The sequence below is a fragment of the Cervus canadensis genome, chromosome 33 (genome assembly GCF_019320065.1).
Source record: "Cervus canadensis isolate Bull #8, Minnesota chromosome 33, ASM1932006v1, whole genome shotgun sequence".
In the NCBI taxonomy this organism is placed as follows: domain Eukaryota; kingdom Metazoa; phylum Chordata; class Mammalia; order Artiodactyla; family Cervidae; genus Cervus; species Cervus canadensis.
Genome location: NC_057418.1, coordinates 37,107,908 through 37,129,529, shown reverse-complemented (window position 1 = coordinate 37,129,529; position 21,622 = coordinate 37,107,908). Strand labels below are relative to the sequence as shown.

The 21,622-nt window shown below is 52.2% G+C and overlaps 1 protein-coding gene across 2 annotated transcripts in view; it reads right to left on the bottom strand.

The window, feature by feature from the left end:
• The window catches only part of SMOC2 (SPARC related modular calcium binding 2), a 162,768-nt gene that overhangs the window by 83,501 nt on the left and 57,645 nt on the right, over nt 1-21,622 (bottom strand). For both annotated transcript variants that reach the window (XM_043457456.1, XM_043457457.1), the window contains exons 3-4: nt 13,122-13,228; nt 12,027-12,126 (exon numbers count right to left, since the gene is read on the bottom strand). In XM_043457456.1, coding sequence (XP_043313391.1) covers nt 12,027-12,126; nt 13,122-13,228 — 207 coding nt within the window. The remainder of the gene's footprint in view (nt 1-12,026; nt 12,127-13,121; nt 13,229-21,622) is intronic.

The window sequence follows — 21,622 nt, the reverse complement described above, 5'->3', positions numbered from 1 at the left end:
ATGCAGATAAAACATCTCATGGAGTAAAACTGGAAATTCATTGTTTGTTTTTTCAATTTGGAATTTGACATGCAGATCCGCATTTATACTAAAGATATGAACTTTAGGACATTGGTCTTGGAAGCATGATGGTTCTGTAGTGGGGAATGCATGAGCAGCTGGCTATGGGCAGAGGTCCTGAAGGACAGGGCATAACTCAGGGGCACGGCTCACCCCCCAAACACTGACGGAAGAGGCGCTGCGGGGTCGGCCCCCACACTCTCAGCCGAGCGTCGTCAGCAGGTTTGCAGGAAGCAGCAGGACTCCCCAGCGAACCCTCACGTGGCCTGAGTGGGTCTGCAGGAGCCACAGCTCCCCTCCCGTCCAGGCTGCTCCTCCGGAACGCCTGGACCACAGGCCCTCGGAAATGCAGCCTGGTTGATAGATGAAAGGGAGCAGGATCTTCCTGGCCCATCTACCTGCACAACTTCCCAGCGGTGGCTGGTACCACACAGTGAAACATCACCTGCTTTCCAGGGGCAAACCACAGGGCTTTCCCTCTGGTGAGAATCCCCAGAGACACAAAGCGGGCTCCCTGTGTGGCCGCTCAGAGCTTCCAGGATCCCGCTTTGCCCGCTTCTCCCTTCGTACCCTCTCTCTACAAATCCAGATTTGTTAACAGGCTTAAGTTTCTTAGTCATCCGTTTATTTTTATCATGTGTTTCTGCAGCCCGTGACTCAAAAAATGTTTTTTTGTGCTGACTGAGAAATGACAATATTTCGATAATATTTCTGGATACAACTATGTAGGTTTGACTATTCTGAGCTAAATGCAAACATCCCAAATAATAAATGGAAGTCCCACCCCCACCCCCAGGGAGTGTCTCAATTGAATCAAGATAATATTTTTGTAATCTAGGGCCTGAAGTCTCCAAGCTGCTGGTTCATAATGTGATGGGCATCTGAGGTCTGAAGGCAACATTTAGAAAGTATAGATCCCCTCCCTCAGGCGTCCTGTCTCTCTCTGAACCAACCAGTCTCATGGCTTTCTCATCAGCCACCACTCCAGATTCAACCAGTGTTCACTTAAATCCACATGAAGTTAATTCTACCTTGTTCTTAAGAGGTGAAAATAATTTTAACACAGCACCAAGTGTCCCTTGATAATCCACTCCAAATATTTTGTTGCACAGGACTGGGGGATGAGGCCAGTGGGGAATTGATTTCCCGTCCAGCTGCCTCTAGACGGAAAGACCTCCCCGCCCTCCCCGCCCCAGCTCCCCAGTACCCTGTCCTCCAGGACCCGGGGCCAGCTGAACATTGCGCTCCTCATGGCAAAGCCGCAATGCAAAGTGGAATCCAGGAACCCAGAACCACAAAGCCACTCTTTTCTTCCACTACGTTTTTCTGGAGGTAGGAATTTGCTGAAGAATTTGCAGGTGACATTCCAGGATGGAAGTGCAGCAAAAGGGGCCTAGAAACACGAGTGTGGACGGCAGTAAACAGCTCCGCAGACCACGACTGGTTGGCTGAGCCTTCAGAGAGGAAGCCTCTGCCCCTCAGATTCCTATTTCAAAGGGCATCTTTGAATTCCTTCCATTTGTGACATCTCATCCCATTTAAACGCTATTTTAAAAGGGTGGCTTTTTTAGCAATTACTGTATGCATTTCTGGTGGAGAAAACCACAGAAACACAATGTGAGGAGCCGTCGATGGTTCAGGAAAAGAATAATGAGCCTGTAGTCCCCGAGCCCTTGGTTCAAATCCAGCTACACTCAGCAATGCCAGCGTGCTGCCAAAACAGCCCGAGGAGGTGCAGCGTTTGCTGAGAGAGTTGGTGGTCCAAGACAGCTCCTTTCACAAGCACTAAATGCACTTTGGAAATGACTAAGGGAGGAGGGTCTGTGATGTGTGCGGCCAGAGGAGCCGTCAGAGGGTTTAATGAGGTCAGCGCACTGCAGGCGGGCACTTGTTTAGCAGGCGATTGATGGTCCTTCAGAGCGGAGTTAAACAAGCGGCATGATTTATCCCTTTCTGGAATCTCAGGAGCAGAGTCACACCGTCATGTGGCTTTGCTGCAGCCAGAGAGAGGGAGAGAGGAAGAAAGGGGGGAGCAAGGAAGGAAGGAAGGAGGAAAGAAAAAGAAAGAAGGAAAAATGAAAGAATGAGCAAAAGAAGGAAAGAAAGAGGAAGAGAAAGGGAGGAAGGAATGTAGGGAGGGAGGGGGGAGGGGAGGAGAGGGGGAGGGGGAGGAAATGGGGGGGAGGGGGACAGGCAGGGAGGGGGACTAGAAGAGCTGAGAGGCTCAGCTCCCCTTTCCTTCCCTTCTGGACGAGCACTTCTCTTCCCACTGGGACTGCCGACCCTGGACTCTTGGGAGCAGAGGTCCATGAAGCTCTTCACCTAAGCACGGTCTCAGCGTCCTTCTAGGCCCTTCCTCCAGAGTGGGAACTCCTGCCTTGTCCCAGGCGCTGTCTGGCTGCCCTCCTCATACTTTCCGGGCAGGATTCCATGCAGGTGACAAGAATGATCATGGGAGAGAGGGAGGCAGGGCGTTGCGGGAAGCAGGAAGCGTGTGGGAGACGGACGGACCTCGCCTCCCACCAGCTCTGTGCCTGGCAGGTGTGCCCGCCTGCCCGATGCTGAGTCTCCTCATCTCTGAAAGGGCAGCGTGGGGATGACCTGCCTCTCAGGCGGCCAGAAGCCCGCAGAGAAACCAACATACAGCAGAGGGCTCCGTGAGTGCTCCCTTAAAATATCCCAGGACACTCGGGTGTCTGTGTGCTGTTTTTCCTCCCGAAGCCTCTCTCTCCACGTGTGGACATCCTGCGCATCAAGAGGGTGACAGCCACTCACAGCAAAGAGCAGCTCTGTCTCCGCTCAGAGTGAGTGGCCAAAATGTGCCGCCACTGGCAGGACACCCGTGTGAACCGGCCTCTCTGTGACCACTTTCATTCATTGGCTCATTCAACATGCTCAGCAGATACCGCACAAAAAGTCCCATTTCCTTTGGAGTGAAAGGCATTAGAAATTACTCACATGACCGGGGTACCCGGTGGATGTCTGCACAGTTCCTGTTGTGTGCTGGTCATCATTCTACCAACTTCACACACACTAAGTCCTCTAATGCCAACAGCAACCCTGAAGCGGGTACCCCCGTTAGGCCCATTAGATGAGGACGCTGAGACCCCGAGAGTGGCCTAACAGCCCAAGGTCACTGACCAGTAAAGGCAGAGCTGGGGGCCGTGCCGGTAATTTTAGCCCACGGAGGAGCTGATGTGGTCTGAGCAGTCGGGGCGGACCTCCTGGAGAAAAAGGGAAGGAGGAAGGCACGAGGCAGAGAGGACAGAGAGGCACACACCATATGCCCGGGAGGAGAGGGTCCCAGGGCACAGCCGGTGCCCAGAAGCGTCTCTGCCACGTCTGTGTCCTTCTGCGCATCCTCTGTCTGCGAGGACACGGCAGGCAGGTGACTCTCCGCACCACGGCCTCTCAGACACCAGCGTGGGGACGGCCTGAGCCCAGCCTGAAGGGTCATACACCTCCGGGCGCTCTGACAGCTCTGTTTGACCCCAGGCCCGCTCGCCCACTCCCAGCTGCGGACGGGCGCAGGGCCTGGAGCGCAGAGGCAGGAACACGCAGGGGAGGAGTGGGTGCTGGACACCGAGGCGGCGTCAGAGTCAGAGTCCCTGGAGAGCAGCCTGCCTCCTGCAGGCCTTCTGTGGGGTGCTGGGGGCCTCCATGCAGTCAGACCAACATGCACGATGACAGCCCAGGGTGACGTCTGACAGGTCACTGTGGCTCCGTCCCCCCAGTGACCTCCCAGAGCGGATGGGGGTGCAGCTCGGTGAACGCTTGGGTCAAAGCAGCGGAGGAGCCGGGAAACCTGAGCACCGCGGAGCCTTCCAGCTGCCTGCGAGGCAGCATCAGCGCAGCCCCAGGGCTGAGGGCTGCCCTGGCCTTGCCTGACTGGACCCCACCAGCCAAGTAAGGGGAGACACTGTTCCGTGACCCCCCCACCCCACTTTTCAGATGCCTTCAATGTCCACTCGCATCCTCACCAGCTTTCTCCCTTGGCAGAAGTCACCCACGAAGCCAGAGTTTCACTCCCTAGAGCCCCTGATACAAAAGCCTGCTCTCCAGAGTCTAAACCCTTGAAGACAGACTCCAGGGACCCAGCTGTGACCCGGGGTCACCTGGGGTCACCCTCCAAGGCCAGAGGCGGGGGAAGGGCTCCGAGAAGGTGGACCCGGCCAGGCAGTGGGTGAGCAGCCTGGCCTAGAGGGCAGCAAAGGCAGGGTGAGCTGGAGTGGGTGCCAGGGCCCTCCTCCCTCTGCCAACCCTGAAGTGGGCGTCCCCGGGGACGGAGCGTCCTCCGGAGCTCACCCCCGCATGCCAGCCCGGGTCAAAGGTGCATGCCTCTCTGGGGCCAACGCAGGGGCTCCTGGGCCAGGACACTGCAGACCGCCCACCAGCCCCGCGCCAGGGACCCGGTGCCCCCGGGTGAGTTCTGCCCACTGCCGTGGGCAGCCCCTGCAGCCACCCCCACCTTCTCAGCATCACCTGCTGGCCTGAAGTGCACCTTCCCTCCCAGATGCCTGAGGGACTCGGGGCAACCCTCCTGCTCAGCGCAGGTCACGTCCTGGTGGTGGGACCATGACAGGGCCAAGTGGACCGGTCAGGCCTCCTTGAGGAGAGCCGAGCTAGGCCCTACGTCCCTCACCCAGAGCTGGGGACGGGTCACGGCAAGGTTGGGCTCTCGGGCAGGCGCCCCACTGCCCAGGAGACCAGTGTCCTCACCTGGAAACTGGTCAAGAAGGCAGGACTTCGGACTCCCCTCCAGACCCCCTGGATCAGAAATTCTGTCATCCAGCTCTTTGTGGACTGAAACTTGGGTTCCAAAGCTCTAAGGAAAAGGGCTTGGCCTGAGCGCTCTGCAGTTGTTGGTATTAACAGTATTGTTATTAATGGATTCTTTCTCTTTCCATAACTTGTCTCGGTCTTGTCTGTCAAGACCCAGCGGCTCCCTCGACCTACCGCAACGTCTCCTGTTGTCCTGTTTTTACACTTCTGTGGATGCAGAATGCAAACGAAGTTGGCCTGTTTCCCCACAGTGAGCCTCTGAGAAGCTGACGGGAGGGAGGCCTAGCCCATCCCGAAGGGGAGAGGCTGTGGGGCTGGGCTCCCCCATCTCGGGTCTTCCCTCTTCCCTGGTGATGCTGCCTTTGAGTAGCTGGGATTCCTGGTGAGACAGCGTCAGATAAAAGGGACGCTGAGCTCAGCTCTGAGCTGAGTGCCCTGACGTCCGCCATCTGAGAGTGCCCTTCTCAAGATGGTAAGAGAGGAAATACGGAAATCACAGTTTAAAAAAATTAGAGATTATTTCTTATTTACCTTCCATCAGGGTCCACTTTAATGTCTCAATGTTACATGCTTCACTGGCCAGGGAAAACAAGCATTAGTATCATTCCTGCAAAAAGGTCATTCATGGTCAATAGTTTCATAAATCTTTCCAACATTTGACCATTGATATTTAAAAGGTGCTGTTTTAAAAAAAAGTACTGTTTGTGTAAAAAAAAAAGAAAAAGCAGGAAAATACATACATTTTTTTAATTCAGAGATATGGTATACCTCTGGAAGAGATAACCCACTGTCCTTTGTATAGAGTTATAGAGCCTGGGACCAGTGAGTTCTAAAAGACTTTTAGTTTAACTTATAAAGTTTTCTTAAGTATTAAAAAAATATAAGAAAAATCCATTTATGCCTAAGTGTGAAGAGGACAACTTATAGAGAACTCTTAACGTAATGAAGGATGTGATGATAAATGAGCCACCAAATTAAGTGTATACTGAAATATTCAATACAATAATAGAGCAGATTATTATACAAACCAACCATTAGACACCAGTAATTACATTTTTCCAGAGAGGAAAAATAATAATACCAAAATGTTGCCCATCAGGTAGATAAATAAGGCAAAAGCAGCCTAAACTGGAAAGGAAAAGACAGACAGATGGACACCCCCAGCACCAGCAGCAGGCACGGGCCGGCCGACGTGTTGCCCCCAGCAGAGCTGCCTCCTGGCAGGTGCTGGGCAGACACTCAGCAGGAGGTCCACAGGCTGACTCTCAAACGGGCTTCTCAGTCTTCTTTGGCACAATAGCCACACACTGTGCTCTTTCCCTTGAATGCTTGACTTAATTTTTAAAACATTTTTTCAGTGTTCTGAAATTTCCACAATCTGGAACTTTTATCGGAAATTTTGCGTAGCTCATGTTGTCTATATCAAATTGCTATTTTTCTTCTCATCTTGGAGGTTAATTTCCTAATACTTCAAAAATCATCATAACAGTAGGTGTTAGAAGGTAAAATAATGTATATTTTTCTCTGAAATATGGCTTCATTAGTGAAATGTACACTGAGGCTGGCAGCAAAGCCCGCCCCACCCCCGGGGCTCTCGTCCACTTGAAAAGCGGGCCCCCCTCTTAGTCCATTTTCTACTTCTTATTACGGATGTTTGTTTTCACATTTCCTTGCCAATAGCTATTGAAATATTTTATTTTGACAACTATCATTTTTCAGGAAGAGAATTGTTAAGCCTGAAGAAAAAGCCATTTTGAGGGGAAAAAAAATGTTCTCTCTGATCTGTAACCTTTTCCATTCAGCAAGCAACTTAATGTGCACTTGAATTCTCGTAAAGAGACACTTCAGAAGCACAGCTGTGTTGTTGATTTCAATATTGGGGAATTCAATTGTTCTGGATGTTTCTTTCAAGTTCCTTAGCTACGCAGGGCCCTTAATTTAGTGCCAGGGAAATTCATTCATGAAAAAAAACCAACAACAACCCAGCTTCTCTTTATAAAGTGAAAACTTTCAGAAATCAAAAAGATACTCATACAAACATGCAGTTCTACCATTTCAGGTAGAGGCCAAAACTTTAGGCTTGATGGGAAAGCCCAAAGACTGTAGTGCAATTCATGTAAATAATATATAGAAAAGCTATTCAATCTACTCCAAGGTTCTCTGTCAGGCATAAGCGGGTCTTCCAAAAGCCACATTTTTTCCAAAAGCCGGTCTGAGAAGCAGCGGTCAGCATGCATGTGAGCAGGGCAAACTCACAGGCGGCTTTCCATCATTAAAACCCTACACTTGAAGGAAAAACTCCTCAAACATTCCTTGGGGCCATGGCCTGTTGAACAAGATTTCCACTTCCCAGGAGACACTGTCCCTACAACTGACTCAGCTTAAAGAGGGGTGGGCAGTGGTGAAGGCAGGCTCGCCAGCCCCGTCACGGGTGTTTCTCGTCTCTTCCACAACCTGCAGTGGCTTACTTCAAACACACACCTCAAGCTGAGCTACACGGGGAGATCCTTTGGCTATTGTAACATGAAGAGCTCCTACGTGTAGGCTCACCTTCCAGCGTCTTTAGCTGCTTTGTACTCCTGCCAGGAGTAAGCTCTTGGCCCGGGTGCGCTGTTACAGAGGAAGATGAGATTACAACCCCCGAAGCTATTTCCAAATAATCGAGAAGGAGCAAGCTACAAACATCCTCCCTCGGAAGGAAGCCCTTTGTTTTTAAACTCATCTCCTGCCCCCAGCAATGTGCACCTTCAAACCTTCAGAAGGAAGAACAAGAGAAAACTCCTACAGAGTAACTACAGGTCAGCTGTGCCCACGTGGAGACCCAGAGACCCAGCCCTGCAGCAGCACCAAGGATGGAGGAAGACTCAGTGGGTTCCCTGGGGGTGGCCGTGACCTTTCTGAGCATCCCTGGAGCAAGCAACGCCCCCCAGCCCCGGACCTGCAGACCCGGGGGCTAACCAGCAGGGCTGGGGGAACCATCTCCAAGCCTCAAGCAGGACCACCTGCTGTCAGGCCAGGCGAGGCTGGGGGTGCGTCTGGATGCAGCTGAAACAGCAGCCTTCGGTCCTGAATGCCTCTCAGGGTCACTGGCTGCTGGCCCAGAAGAAGGGAAGGCCTTCCGCCCTCCTCATGTTCCCCGCCCAACTCAGGAGCAAACGTGGTGCGGGACAGGCAGTTATTGTTCAGCCGCTCAGTCGTGTCCGATGCTTTGCGACCCCACGGACGTAGCCCACCAGGCTCCTCTGTCCATGGGATTCTCCAGGCAGGAATACTGGACGGGGTTGTCATTTCCTCCTCCAGGGATCTTCCCAACCCAGGGACTAAGCCTGAACTGCAGGCAGATTCTTTACCATCTGAGCCCCCAGGGAGGCCTGTCCGACTCTTCGCGACCCCGTAAACTGCAGCACGCCAGGCCTCCCTGTCCATCACCATCTCCCGGAGCTTGCTCAAACTCATGTCCATCGAGTTGTTGATGCCATCCAACCATTTCATCCTCTGTCGTCCCCTTCTCCTCCTGCCTCCAATCTTTCCCAGCATCAGGGTCTTTTCCAGTGAGTCAGCTCTTCACATCAGTTGGCCAAAGCTTTAAGTACTGGAGCTTCAGCTTCAGCATCAGTCCTTCCAATGACTATTCAGGGTTGATTTCCTTTAGGAGGGACTGGTTTGATCTTGCTGATAAGCACTGGGAGAGAAACCGTTCTGCCCCTTTCCTGTGCCAGCCAACACGCCCCTTTTCCACCACCTCCTGCAGACGTCTCCCCCCAGCCTCGTTCTCCTGGACGGTGAGCCTTCCCCTCCCTGAGTGCCTGCAGCTTCTGCATAGAACTCCCAGGCCCCCAACAGGGGTGTCAGCAGAGCTATGAGCAGAGGTGGGCGCCTGGCCCAGCAAACGCTTGGTGAACGCTGCTCTCGGAGGTGGTCATCAATAAGAAATGAGGAGTGGGCTTCCAGGGAGGGAGGAGGAGTGAGTGTTCTCTAAAGGACAAGACCCATGGGAAGGACCACCACGATTCGCTGAAGGGACGGCTCTGATCACGTCCTCAGGGGTCTCACCCCGTGAATGGCTCCGTCCCCAGGAAGCAGGTGTCCACAGGGGCCAAAGGGGCTGATTTCTCTCCAGGGAAGCCCTCTGCCTCCTGCAGCTTGAGCTCCATTGACAGTCATGAGTCCACAGCCAGAAGGAATGACAAGGCTGGTCATCCACTCCTGAAAATCTGTGCAATTATCCATCAGCTCCTGACTGACAGCAGGCAAGGAAGTGAGCTGACTTACGGAAGCTTATGAAGGTGGGTGAGGGATCCCAGGGTCACGAGGAGTCACCGTGGTTGGGGGGAGTAGCTCCCTCCCTGCATTCAGAGTCTCCCAGGAGGCCGGTGAGCAGCTCCCTGGTCGATACTAATGAGCCCAAGCATCTCTTCCTCTGCTCACCGGTCGTTTTTTTTTTTGGAAGTCACTCAGTCATGTCTGACTTTGTGACCCCATGGACTACACAGTCCATGGAATTCTCTAGGTCAGAATACTGGAGTGGGTAGCCTTCCCCGTCTCCAGGGGATCTTCCCACCCAGGGATTGAACCCGGGTCTCCCGAATTGCAGTTGGATTCTTTACCAACTGAGTGATGGTCCTTAGGGTTTCCTCATTTATCAAATGCTGACTATTCAAGACTTCTGACTTTTTCTGCTAGATTGACTCATTATTCCAGTTTTCTTATTGATTCATAGGAATCTGGGGGCTTTGCATTAATGACTTAAAGACACACAACTGTGAAATAAAAGAATCCTTGCTTTGAAGGTCTTTCGGGGAGGAGTGGGCCGGGGGATGCGGCAGGCGGGCCCCTCTGCTCCACCACAATCAGCCATGAGTGGACCTTCCCCACCCCCCTCACAGGCTGCCGCCACATCTGTTTGCACCAATTCATAACACACACACATGCATTCTCAGCGACCATTAGTGCTTACTGCTGTTTTAATACCTTTTTCTGATCTTTAAATTTCTAGAGGAAGTGTTTCTATGGTAAAGCGTGGTGTGAACTCCAGGGCCAAAGACCACTGTTGAATGCTGGCGTTTACCTGATTATAATAAACTGGACAGAAATGACATCTTCCCTGTACAGAGTGTGCCAGGCATGCCAACCAGAGCCGGTGTCAGCCAGGGAAGGAACGAGGATGGCTCCCGGGGTGTGCGGATGGAGCCTGACCAGCGGGCACGCATGGTGTCAAACAGTCTCAGCAAAGTGATGCCCATCACCACATTCTTCCACGTGATTGGTGAGGAGGCATCTACAGTTGGGAAGAAGCCCTGCTACATCATGCAAAAGCCCATCATAAACTGTGCGTGTGTGTGCAATCCGTGCTCCCAAAACTCCCCTGCACGGTCTCCACACATGTTCTGAGCACAGGCACCTGCTTCCCCCGCCCACGTTTCTGCAGAATAAAAGCATGCATACAGCTGGGGATTAATAGAATTTTTTCATAACTCTGGCCAAGCTGTAAAACCAAGCCACAGAAGTGAAAAGGAAGGTGCTTCTACAAGGAGGAACCAGGTCTCCAAGGAGCCTGCCCCACCACACCACACGTGTCCTCAGAGACACCCCCTCCCTGCCTCCGAGGCATTTTCCACGCAATAAACACCAGATTCAAAGCAAAATGGAAGAATCTCACTTCCATACCCATCCCTTGAACCAAAAAATCCACATGGACAGTGAAAAAAATGGAACATTTCTACACAGTAAAATGTGGCTGCTACCTGGTTGGAAAAATCAATGTGAGTGAACAGTAGGTGTTTTGATTCTAGAAATGAAGTATTACAGGGAAATCATAAGAAACCCGGCCAACTTTGCTCATGGTTTTCTAAGAAAGTGCTTTCAGACACTACTTAAGTTTTCAAAAGGTGTCAGTAACATCACAGAAACAGGTAAGTCTTCTGCTTTCTCCTTCATAAAATAAGGCTCAACACGACTCAAAATGCTGGTACCTGGTGGAAATGAAATAAGCATTTGCAAGCATCTTTCAGACTGAGGGACACAGAGGCCAACTCATTACGCTAATTTTTTTTCTCTTTCATTTACTCCATGAGTTTGTAAAAGAATTATTAGGTGCAAATATTAGCTCACTAAAAACATATTTTCAGCAATTTTTAGGTATTGGATGACAAAACAGTTTTAAAAATAAATATATTTTAATTCCACATTATGCACACCCTCTGGCTTTTAAGTGATGACCAGTCGCTTGAAATATTAGGTTTTGTGTTACTGTTAATTGCGTGTGTCATCATGGTGGAGCAGTTATGAGTTCTGACCAGTGACTTGGCTCCTGGTATAAACATCTGAACCATGGGCAGAATTTCTAATTATAAGATGCCTGCTCTTCAAACAGAAAAGAGGCCTGAAAGTAAACTCTACGTACAAATGCCTAAATATTGTCTGTAGAAATTCAGGAAGATGTTTTGTATTGTTACATAACATGTGTTTTTCCTTAGTAAATTTAAGCCAGTGTAGTTGCGACACATAGATCATGAAATGTCTTGGGAAATGATCTGACAGGTCTCCGTCACCAATTAATCAAAACTCAAGCTGCAGACCATTTTCAAATAAAAATGATCTGAATCATTTATAACATTTTGGTAAAATATTAATGGAAAACAGGCCCTTTTATAGATTATTCTCCCACCAGGATTATTACCTTCGGTACATCAAGTCCACTTATGAGTAATAAAATAACACAAACAAACCATCTGGAAAGGGATCTGTGAAGAATGATCTGCTTTTTCTTTGCAATCATATACATACAAACCCAGAAAGGCTCGCTTCTTTCAGCCAACGAAAACATTTGATCATTTCTGCTGTTGACCACAGTCCTCGCGGCCACTCCTAAAAATTACGAGTCCCGAATTGCTGTAACCTATGGTGGTTCAGAACCAGATCTTCCATTCGTTTAAGCTTTCTTGAAAACAAAGGCCTCATAATATTTTGGGCTTTGTCCAGTGACGCAGATGTATCCCGATATTCCCCATAATCCCACCTAAACTGACTTCCTTTGCGGTTACGAGCAGACATTAATAAGACCGTCAGCACACGGCCAGTGGCGTCGGCGGCAGGCTCGCTGAGTACGGGGCATTAGTAAGACCGCCAGCCCACGGCCAGCGGCGTCGGCGGCAGGCTCGCCGCACACGTTGCGTGAGACCTACCGGGGCAGCGGGGCGTCTTGTGGGCCACGGCGGTGCCGCTGACGGGCCTCCCGTTGGGCGTCACGCACCAGCAGTACCCCGTGTAGCTGTGGCACTGGACCTGGGGGGGAAGGACAGACGGGGCGGTCAGTGCCCGCGGGGGCGCCCGGGCCTCCTGAGGGCTGCGTCTGGACACCTGGCAAGGGGCCCCGCAGTGCCCTGGACCCGGGTCTGGGGGAGGAAAGGAGCCGGGGGTGTTTGCACCGGACGCTGCTGCTGCCGGCCCATGGCTGCTCAGTGTCTGAGCCCCCACCAGCCCTCCTCTTACGAGAGGGGGTCCAAGGCCCTGAGCAGCCAGGACGCCTGCTCCCAGCCTGCCCATCGGCCCGAGGCGGAGCTGGGTACAGGAGACATGTCCGGCTGCCAGTGAGATGCTCTGTCCCCCCCCGAGCCAGCCTGCGTGGGCTCCACCCGCAGCTCCAGCCTCGCTCTGTCTCTCCCTCTCCTCCCTGAGTCTTCCAAAGGTCAAGAGATTGCTGTAAAAAAATGCACAGAATTCACACTGTTGGAAGAAATCTAGAGTAAAGTCGCCCAGTCGTGTCTGACTCTCTGTGACCCCACGGACTGTACAGTTCATGGAATTCTCCAGGCCAGAGCACTGGAGTGGGTAGCCGTTCCCTTCTCCAGGGGATCTTCCCAACCCAGGGATGGAACCCAGGTCTCCCGCACTGCGGGCTGATTCTTTACCAGCTGAGCCCCCAGGGAAGCCTGTACTATTGGCTGGCTCGGGGCAGATCCTATCTTGTTTGCTTTTTTCCTATCAGAAGCTAATACGTCAGTCAGCAGGGCATCTCAGGAATTCATTTCCTTTAATACAAAATGACAATGATAATATGACCTGTTCCTGGTGACCCCAGGAAAGGCAGACAGTACATGTGACCCTGACCTGGGATCTGGCGTGTGCCCCTTCAGAAACGACATCACACTGCGGCTGGGATCTCTGCCATGAGCTGGCCGGTGAGACCCCATCCGCTCCCCAGGACAGGAGCGCCTGCTCTCAGGAGGGAGCCAGCGCCCTGAGGGGGAAGGGAGGAGCCGTCCCCAGGGAGGCCCCACCTGGCTGTAGGTGCCGTCATCGTTGCATTCCGGGATGAACACCTGCTGCAGCTCCCGGCGGGCCTGCTCCTGGGTGTACTTCCTCTCGGCCACGCACCTGGACACGTCTGCAGGGAGGCACAGGGCAGAGCGGTGGTCAGGCCCCTGAAGACGCCCAGCAGAGGCAGCACGTGAGTGGCTGACCTGCAGGGGCCTCACAGGGCGGGTGGCTGCAGGCGGGCACCTGTCAGGGCACCAGGGTCCCTGAGGGGAGGCCAGACCTGGCGGGAAGAGTGGGGTGTCCTCCACGTCCAGGGAGCCAGGAGGCCGAGGCTCCGAAAAGCCACCAGGCTTGACTGTGGTGAAAAGCAGACGCTACTTTCTGGGCAGCGGAAGTCTGCTGGTACCCCCACGGGCCACGGACAAGACTCCAGGACCCAAGGACCTCCTCCGGAGTGCACGGCCAGGCCGTGTGCCACGTGGGGGCCACGTCTGAGAGCTACGGTGAGAATCAGCCCAGGGACGCTGGCCCGGGCGTGGGAGGGCAGGCCCCCCGGGGGCACAGACCGTCTGGCCCGTGGCTGCAGCCCAGGGGCCAGCCCCATCTGCATCCACCCTTGTCCACCCCGCAGGCTCTTCCTCTGCATCTGGGTTTCTTATGATCTCAGAGCGACACCAGCTCCTGTGCTTCCAACCTCGAGTGGAAAATCAAACAATAAGTCAGATTAAAGGGTCAAATATCTTTATCAGGCCTCCTTGCTCACTGAGCACAGACTTCCACACATTCGCAGTGAGATATCCAGTGTGATGGCTGGATAGAAAACACGAGGTTCCTCCTGTTCCTTGGGAGGATACCCCGGGACCCCATAAACTAGCAGAAAAGGGAAGGACTGGGCAGCCCCCACCCAGCTCCGGACGGAGGCGTCAGGAAACGCAGCCTCCAAGACTCGCTGTGGGGACCGGGTCTCGGTGAGGAAGGCAGTACCCACTCACCTGCTCCATCCGAGCTGGGCACCAGAGCCTGCTCACCCCTGACGCTCGTCTCGGAAGCCTGGCGCGAGTTACGGGGGGCTGGGCTGAGCCCCAGGAAGGGCGCATCTTCCCAGGACTGCAGGCTGGCTGAGTCTGTGTCCACCGTGGAGAAGGCCGCCCCCGGGGCCGCTCCCACCAGCCTCCCGCCCAGGGCCCGCACCCCACGCACAGGGCTTACACCAGAGTTACGCCAGCCCACGTAACTCCCTTGAATCTCACAAGTTGAAAAGAATGGCTTTCCCCATTTTTCTTAAGTGTTTCCAGATTTAAATTACAAGTTGTCTAGGTCTGAAAGGCCCTCTGGACGCTGAGAGATACTGCTTCAAACGTGTCCACCGCCCAGCATTTTTAGCGGGTGACTCTCTGCTTGCCTGGGAGTAAAATCTCCTGGCTACAACGAGACGCCATCTGGGCCCCAGCTCGGGGCTCAGGCTCCTGTCCCGCGGTGCCGGGTCTGAGCACAGATGCTGCTGCTGGGGGCCCTCATCTAGGACCCTGAGCAAGCGCCGCCGGGGGCGCCCCTCGGCAAAATGGGCCTGTGCGCTGGGGGGTGCGTCCATGCGGGCTCAGGCCTCATGTCGTGATCTGCATTCTTGCCAGCACTCAGCAACATGTGGTTTTAATGCAGCCTATGTTTTTGCTGAGGAGAAAACACTGCTGTGCTGGACTTCTGTCCTCATTTTTTTAGTATAACCTGTGGTTTGACTGTCTAAAAGGAAAAGTGATATGTGTTCCCAGCCTGCAAGCTCTCCACGAGGGTCCAGACAAGTTACAGATTACTCCCAACAGCTGAACTCTCACGGACCACAGCAAAAACACATACATCGACCAAAGAACCCTCCCGTCTCCGATGCCAGCTTCAAAAGCTTGTGTGTTTGCCACTAATCGGGGAGTTCTCAAACCTCTCACGTGGACAGAGCGTTAAGTTCCGGTTTATGCCAGCACATGGCCGACGCCCAGGCATGGGGAGCCAGGAGGACTGTGCAGTGGGAATTGCAGGGCCCATCCCCGAGAGCAAGCCTCTATCTGCCCACCAAACCAGGGCGCCACTAGCCCGGACCACCTGCTCGCCCCGCCGCATCCCGGACGTCTAAGTCAGGCGCAGCGGCTGCTCTCTTGAGAAGGGTCTCAACAGCAGCCCACCGCTTCTATCCTACTGAAGTATGGGGCCAGCTGCCTGGTGTGTGTTGTCTCATTGTGCTCACTGTTTTCTCTCAGTTGCAAAGTAACAGATATTCCTTTTCCAAGGGGATCACAAACGTGTCTATGCATCAGGATACATTGGTCACAGAGACTGTCACAATGCAGCACTTGCTCTAAACCAGAAATAAACAGCCACGTTTTATAGTGGTCATTTCTAATGATGCTGTCCTTTAAACAGGAAGCAAATCATTTCCTACTTTGCTACAATCACTCAAGATCGGATTAAGCGATTATGGGAAGAGACAGATTTGCTGCCTGTTTCATGCAGAAGAATTTTGGAGAAGAACAGTCACAAGGACCCAAGGAGGCTCGGCCAGAATGAGGTCAGGGCACTGAAGTTTACAGACAGTCCTGAGCTGGACCGCCCCAAGCCTCAGCGCTCTTCTTGGGGGGCCCCTGTCCATCACACACACAGGACGATGCTGAAACATGACCCTGAAGAAAGGGGATCATGTTCCTTTAATTCTTCCTAGGTGAGTCCTCACCCCAGAGAGAGCCCCCCAGCCAGCTCCTTACTGAGGAAGAAACTCAAGGGGATATGGAATTACTTACAGTCCATCTATGAAATCTATGGAGAGGCTACACTGAGTAATTTTCTGGTCAACAGACCTGCTGACTCTGCACCTAGCAGGGTAACTGTGTGTGGTGGTTTTGAGCATGGGGGGGTCAGCCTTCTGGGGACACAGCATTCTCTCTGCTGGGCCCCCGTGGCCAGCACGGGGCCTGCACGGACCAGGCCGGGGTCGGAACAAACAAGGCTGACGAGGAAGCCACTGTTGGTAGCAGCCGCAGAATGCTAGCCCGAGGGTGACTGGCTTCTTACTTTATTGGCAGCGAATGAAGCAGATCTTGTATTTCAAAAGTTGTAGTACTTTACCAACCTGTCATTTTGAAGGCCAGACTCAGAGAAACTGAGAACTCTGTGCCGCGGCGTTCTTTGCATAAATGATGCAGAGCCGGGCTGCGGCACAGGACCGGCAGGATGCCGCCGAGGCCCCTCGTCTGCCCACCTGCCGCCGGCCAGCGGGCTACACCACAGCAGGCGCCCACGCCACCCCTCGACCAGAGGGCGCGGCTCAGAGCCGAGGAGAAAGGGGCTGAGTGTCTATTTTAAATACGTATTATCATTGTAAACGCACAAAGACAGAAACAAATTAGACAGCAAAACCCAGGGTGCATAATTGGGGTGGCCAAGGCCTAAAGTAAAAAGATAAAGTGCAAACTATAGCACAAACATATGAAAGTGTTCAGACGTTTCTGACAATGCTTATCTAGGAAACAACCGATCAGAACCGGCTCTGTGATGACTGACCACCGTGACCATCCGTGCATCACACCAGCTCCCAGTGAAAGTGGTCTCGGGGTCCCTTTGCGTGAAATTTGGCCTTGACCTTTGCAGGAAGGGGACGGCTGAGGCCGTGCTGTGCCCGCCCAGCTCCCCCGAAGAACTCTTGGATGACACAGGTGTTGCTAAAGCAAACAGGGAAGGTTTTCTTTTTTTCACAATATTTCACAAAGTTCTGTTGTATTTCTGATCCTGGTTTGAACATGAGAGCAACAGCCCCACCTCTTGTGTCTGCTTTCATCAAGAGGGTGCGTCTAACATCAGACCTGGGAGAACACTGTGGAAGGTTAAGGCCAACAAGCCTGGGGAGGGCTTCTGCAAGGGACAAGCGCTAGCATGATTAAACCGTCCTGGAACCACACGTGTAACAGGCATCTCAGAGCCTGCCTGTGGGTGCAAGGAGTCTGATGAGACGTGTCAGGAAGCAAGGAGACAGGCCTAGCCAAAAGGACCTGGCAGAAGAGACACACACACACATATGCACACACACACGTACATATGTTCTTACAGGACACACATGCAACCTCCCCACACAGAGGTGCATGCCCACATATACACATGTATGTGAACCTGTGCACACAGGCACACACATCACACGCCTGCAGACTCCCCCATGGAAAGACTCTTTTTGCTGAAGAAAATGCTGGAAGGTCAACACTGATTTCACTTCAGTTCAGTTCAGTTGCTCAGTCATGTCCAACTCTTTGCAACCCCATGGACTGCAGCACACCAGGCCTCCCTGTCCATCTCCAACTCCTGGAGTTTACCCAAACCCATGTCTATTGAGTTGTTGATGCCATCCAGCCATCTCATCCTCTGTCGTCCCCTTCTCCTCCTGCCTTCAATCTTTCTCAGCATCAGGGTCTTTTCAAATGAGTCAGCTCTTTGCATCAGGTGGGCAAAGGATTGGAGTTTCAGCTTCAGCATCAGTCCTTCCAATGAACACCCAGGGCTGATATCCTTTAGGATGGACTGGGTGGATCTCCTTGCAGTCCAAGGGACTCTCAAGAGTCTTCTCCAACACCACAGTTCAAAAGCATCAATTCTTCGGTGCTCAGCTTTCTTTATGGTCAAACTCTCACATCCATACATGACCATTGGAAAAACCATAGCCTTGACTAGACGGACCTTTGTTGGCAAAGTAATGTCTCTGCTTTTTAATATGCTGTCTAGGTTGGTCATAACTTTCCTTCCAAGGAGCAAGCGTCTTTTCATTTCATGGCTGCAGTCACCATCTGCAGTGATTTTGGAGCCCCCAAAAAATAAAATCAGCCACTGTTTCCACTGTTTCCCCATCTATTTGCCATGATGTGATGGGACCGGATGCCATGATCTTAGTTTTCTGAATGTTGAGTTTTAACCTAACTTTTTCACTCTCCTCCTTCACTTTCATCAAGAGGCTATTTAGTTTTTCTTTGCTTTCTGCCATAAGGGTGGTGTCATCTGCATATCTGAGGTTATTGATATTTCTCCCGGCAATCTTGATTCCAGCTTGTGCTTCCTCCAGACCAGCATTTCTCATGATGTACTCTGCATATAAGTTAAATAAGCAGGGTGACAATATACAGCCTTGACGTACTCCTTTTCCTATATGGAACCAGTCTGTTGTTCCATGTCCAGTTCTAACTGTTGCTTCTTGACCTGCATACAGATTTCTCAAGAGGCAGGTCAGGTGGTCTGGTATTCCCATCTCTTTCAGAATTTTCCACAGTTTATTGTGATCCACACAGTCAAAGGCTTTGGCATAGTCAATAAAGCAGAAATAGATGTTCTTCTGGAACTCTCTTGCTTTTTCGATGATCCAGCAGATGTTGGCAATTTGATCTCTGGTTCCTCTGCCTTTTCTAAAACCAGCTTGAACACACTTACAGCAACCAAGCTGCACCCTGGTCCTGGGCAGCGTCGCTGGACAACAGAGCCTCCCTGGGAGTAGACGGAACTTCAGAGACCCTACCTTACTCCCGGGCAGCTCATCTGAAGCCTGGGCAAGCGGCCGGTGATGCAGCTTCCAGCCCATTTCTCGGCTCTCCAAATACAAGCAAGGGCTGCTGACCACCACATGCCCATGATCAGGAAAACCTTCAGAGAGATAGACTTCCTCGTGTTTGCCTGAGCCAACCCTCTGCTTCAGAGACGAGAAGTCAGGTGCAGCTCTCCAGCCTGGCCTCTTCGTCCTGGTTGTGTGGTTCCCTGGCCTCTGGGAGGTCAGGGGGTGCAGAGGCCAGAACCTCGCCCCCCTAGCCCTATCCCTGCCCATGTGGAGACCCACAGCGGCTCCTGCCCCAGACTGGGGAGGGGAGGGAGGCAGGCGGGGCCATGCCAGTCCTGCTGGGCTGTGTGTCTGCACCGCCCTCAGGCTTTACATCCTGTGTTTTAATAAAATTACAGTAAAAGTGCACAGAGCACTTCAGAGAGGGCGCTACCGAGCCCTCAGCACCGAGAGGGGCTGGCGGGCGCTCTCGGGCCTCGCAGAAATCCGCTGGAAATCCTCGGCGCTTTCAGGGGCGACAGCCCCGCTGACCATGTGCGTGCGTCATGCCTTTGATGGAATGTCCAGAAACAGAGCTGCAGCCTGAGCTCTCCCTGCAGGACCAGCGGAGTCCACAGCCTGCCCAGGCCAGCAGGGTGTCCCCCACAAGTAGCCCGGGTCATGTGGGTGAATGCAGGTGGTCCCGTGGACCCAGGGCCCGGCCTGGCCTGAGCACACTGAGGTGACACTCATCACAGCAGCCCGGCTGGGACAAAGGGCCCATAAGCAACCCCAAGTCTTCTAGGCCGACGGTCACTATTCGGCCGGAGTGAACGCCCAGGTATGTATCACTCAGGTTTTCACAGGGAGAGAGTGAGGGGTCCGGAAGTCATCACAACAGTGATGGGGTCCGTCTGCACAACTTTGCAGACCTCTGTGCTCATGTGCTGATGACACTCACGCCCACAGAGACCCCAACACGGGCAGCGGTCACTGCGATGACCATTAGGACAGCACCTGTGAGATTCGGGCAGTGAAGAAGGAGGAGAAATACCAGGCATCGCTTTGCAACAGTGTTCTTCTTCTTACACATCCGTCACTCAAAAGACCTGGGTCTTAGAATCTCCAGTAAGCTGCTTTTGTCAGAATCCTTTATGACTGTGTTTCCAGAAATCTCAGAATAATTCCAAGATCTCCTGGCATTTGACTTTTCTTTTTCTTCTTTCTTCTGTTTTTTAAATTTAATGCCAGAGATTTGCTTGAAAAGAAAGGCAGTCCCAATGGTCTTAGATCAAAAGAAAAACATTAATGAGTTTGCTGGGTTCTAAAAATAGAAACTCCACAAATTTCAAAGAAAATATGAGAAAAACCTATTTGTGTAAACCGCTGCACTTCTGTTCAAGGTCAGGAGAGCATAATAGGAAATGCAAAAAACATTTTCCTCCAACTTAACCAAATACTGAAATATTTCAATCGCTTCCAAACTAGAACATCCAGAGACTGGCCCATGAAGCTCTCACCCATCACATACGTGGAAATGTCTTCAAAACTCACAGCTTCACAGTCACCAACTTGATACTTGATTCACCAGCCAATTTCAACACCAGGAACAATTTAGGGCAAACACGGATGGGTCTTTGCATTCCTTGCGGTAGAAGGACCTTTCGGCCTGCTTCTCCGCCTCTCCCCGTCAGAGCGGAACGCGCCTGAGCTGGGCTGGTGTGGAGTCTGGCCAGCACTCCTGGGCAGAGCGGGACAGCAGCAGCTGCCCGCTGGCACCAGGATGCCCGTCCCTCCCACCAGCACCAGGCCCCTCCTATTCACACTGAACCCTCACCATGTGGCCCGGGGCAGGCTGCGGGTGTTAGATGCTGGACTTCAGGCAACAGAACAACAGGACGGGGAAGCGACCTGAGAGGCAAGCCAGCCGGTAGGAGGGGGCCCATCCCATCTGGGTCCGGCTCCCGCTCCTAGCCCGGCTCCAGGGAAAGGCTGCTTATGCAGGAAAAGTCTGCTGCAGGCGGGAAACCCCTTCTCTCTGGCCCCCTGCGGACCAGACTCTGATCTCCAGACCCAGAGACGGGGGCTGAGAGCAGATACCTTAGAGCCCCAGGCCTGCCCCCCAGATCTACAATGTCAATACAATAAAGCCCATTTATTTCAAACTGTGCTGGACAACTAACAGCGTCTCTTTAAAGTAACTGTATATATTTGCTACCCCCAGTCACTGAAGCACCAAATAAACTTGATCTTGAAGTTTATAGGTATCTTCACATTCTCTTTATTTTAATCCTTTTGATTTGAATTAAACTTGATTTTAGGAGATAAGTTCTGTTTTTACCTTCATTGTTGTTCAGTCACTAAGTCATGTCCAATTCTTTGAGACCTCATGGACTGCAGCACGCCAGGCTTCCCTGTCCTTCACTGTCTCCCAGAGTTTGCCCAAATTCATGTCCACTGAATCAAAGATGTTGTCTAATCATCTCATCCTCTGCTGCCCGTTCTCCTATAGCCTTCGATCTTTCCCAGCATCAGGGTCTTTTCCAGCAAGTCAGCTCTTCTCATCAGGTGGCCGAAGTATGGGAGCTTCAGCAACAGTCTTTCCAATGAACATCCAGGGTTGATTTCCTTTAGGATTGACTGGTTTGACCTCCTTGCTGTCCAAGGGACTCTCAAGAGTCTTCTCCAACACCACAGTTTGAAAGCACCAATTCGTTAGCACTCAGCCTTCTTTATGGTCCAACTCTCACATCCGTACATGACTACTGGAAAAAGCACACCTTTGACTATATGGGCCTTTGTCAACAAAGTGATGTCTGCTTTTTAATATGCTGTCTGGGTTTGTCATAGGTTTCCTTCCAAGGAGCAAGCAGCTTTTAACTTCATGGCTGCAGTCACAGCAGTAGTTTTTAACATTCTTCTCCCTTATCTCATTTTTTGTCATAAATTTACAGCATGAAATTTCTTCAGTGA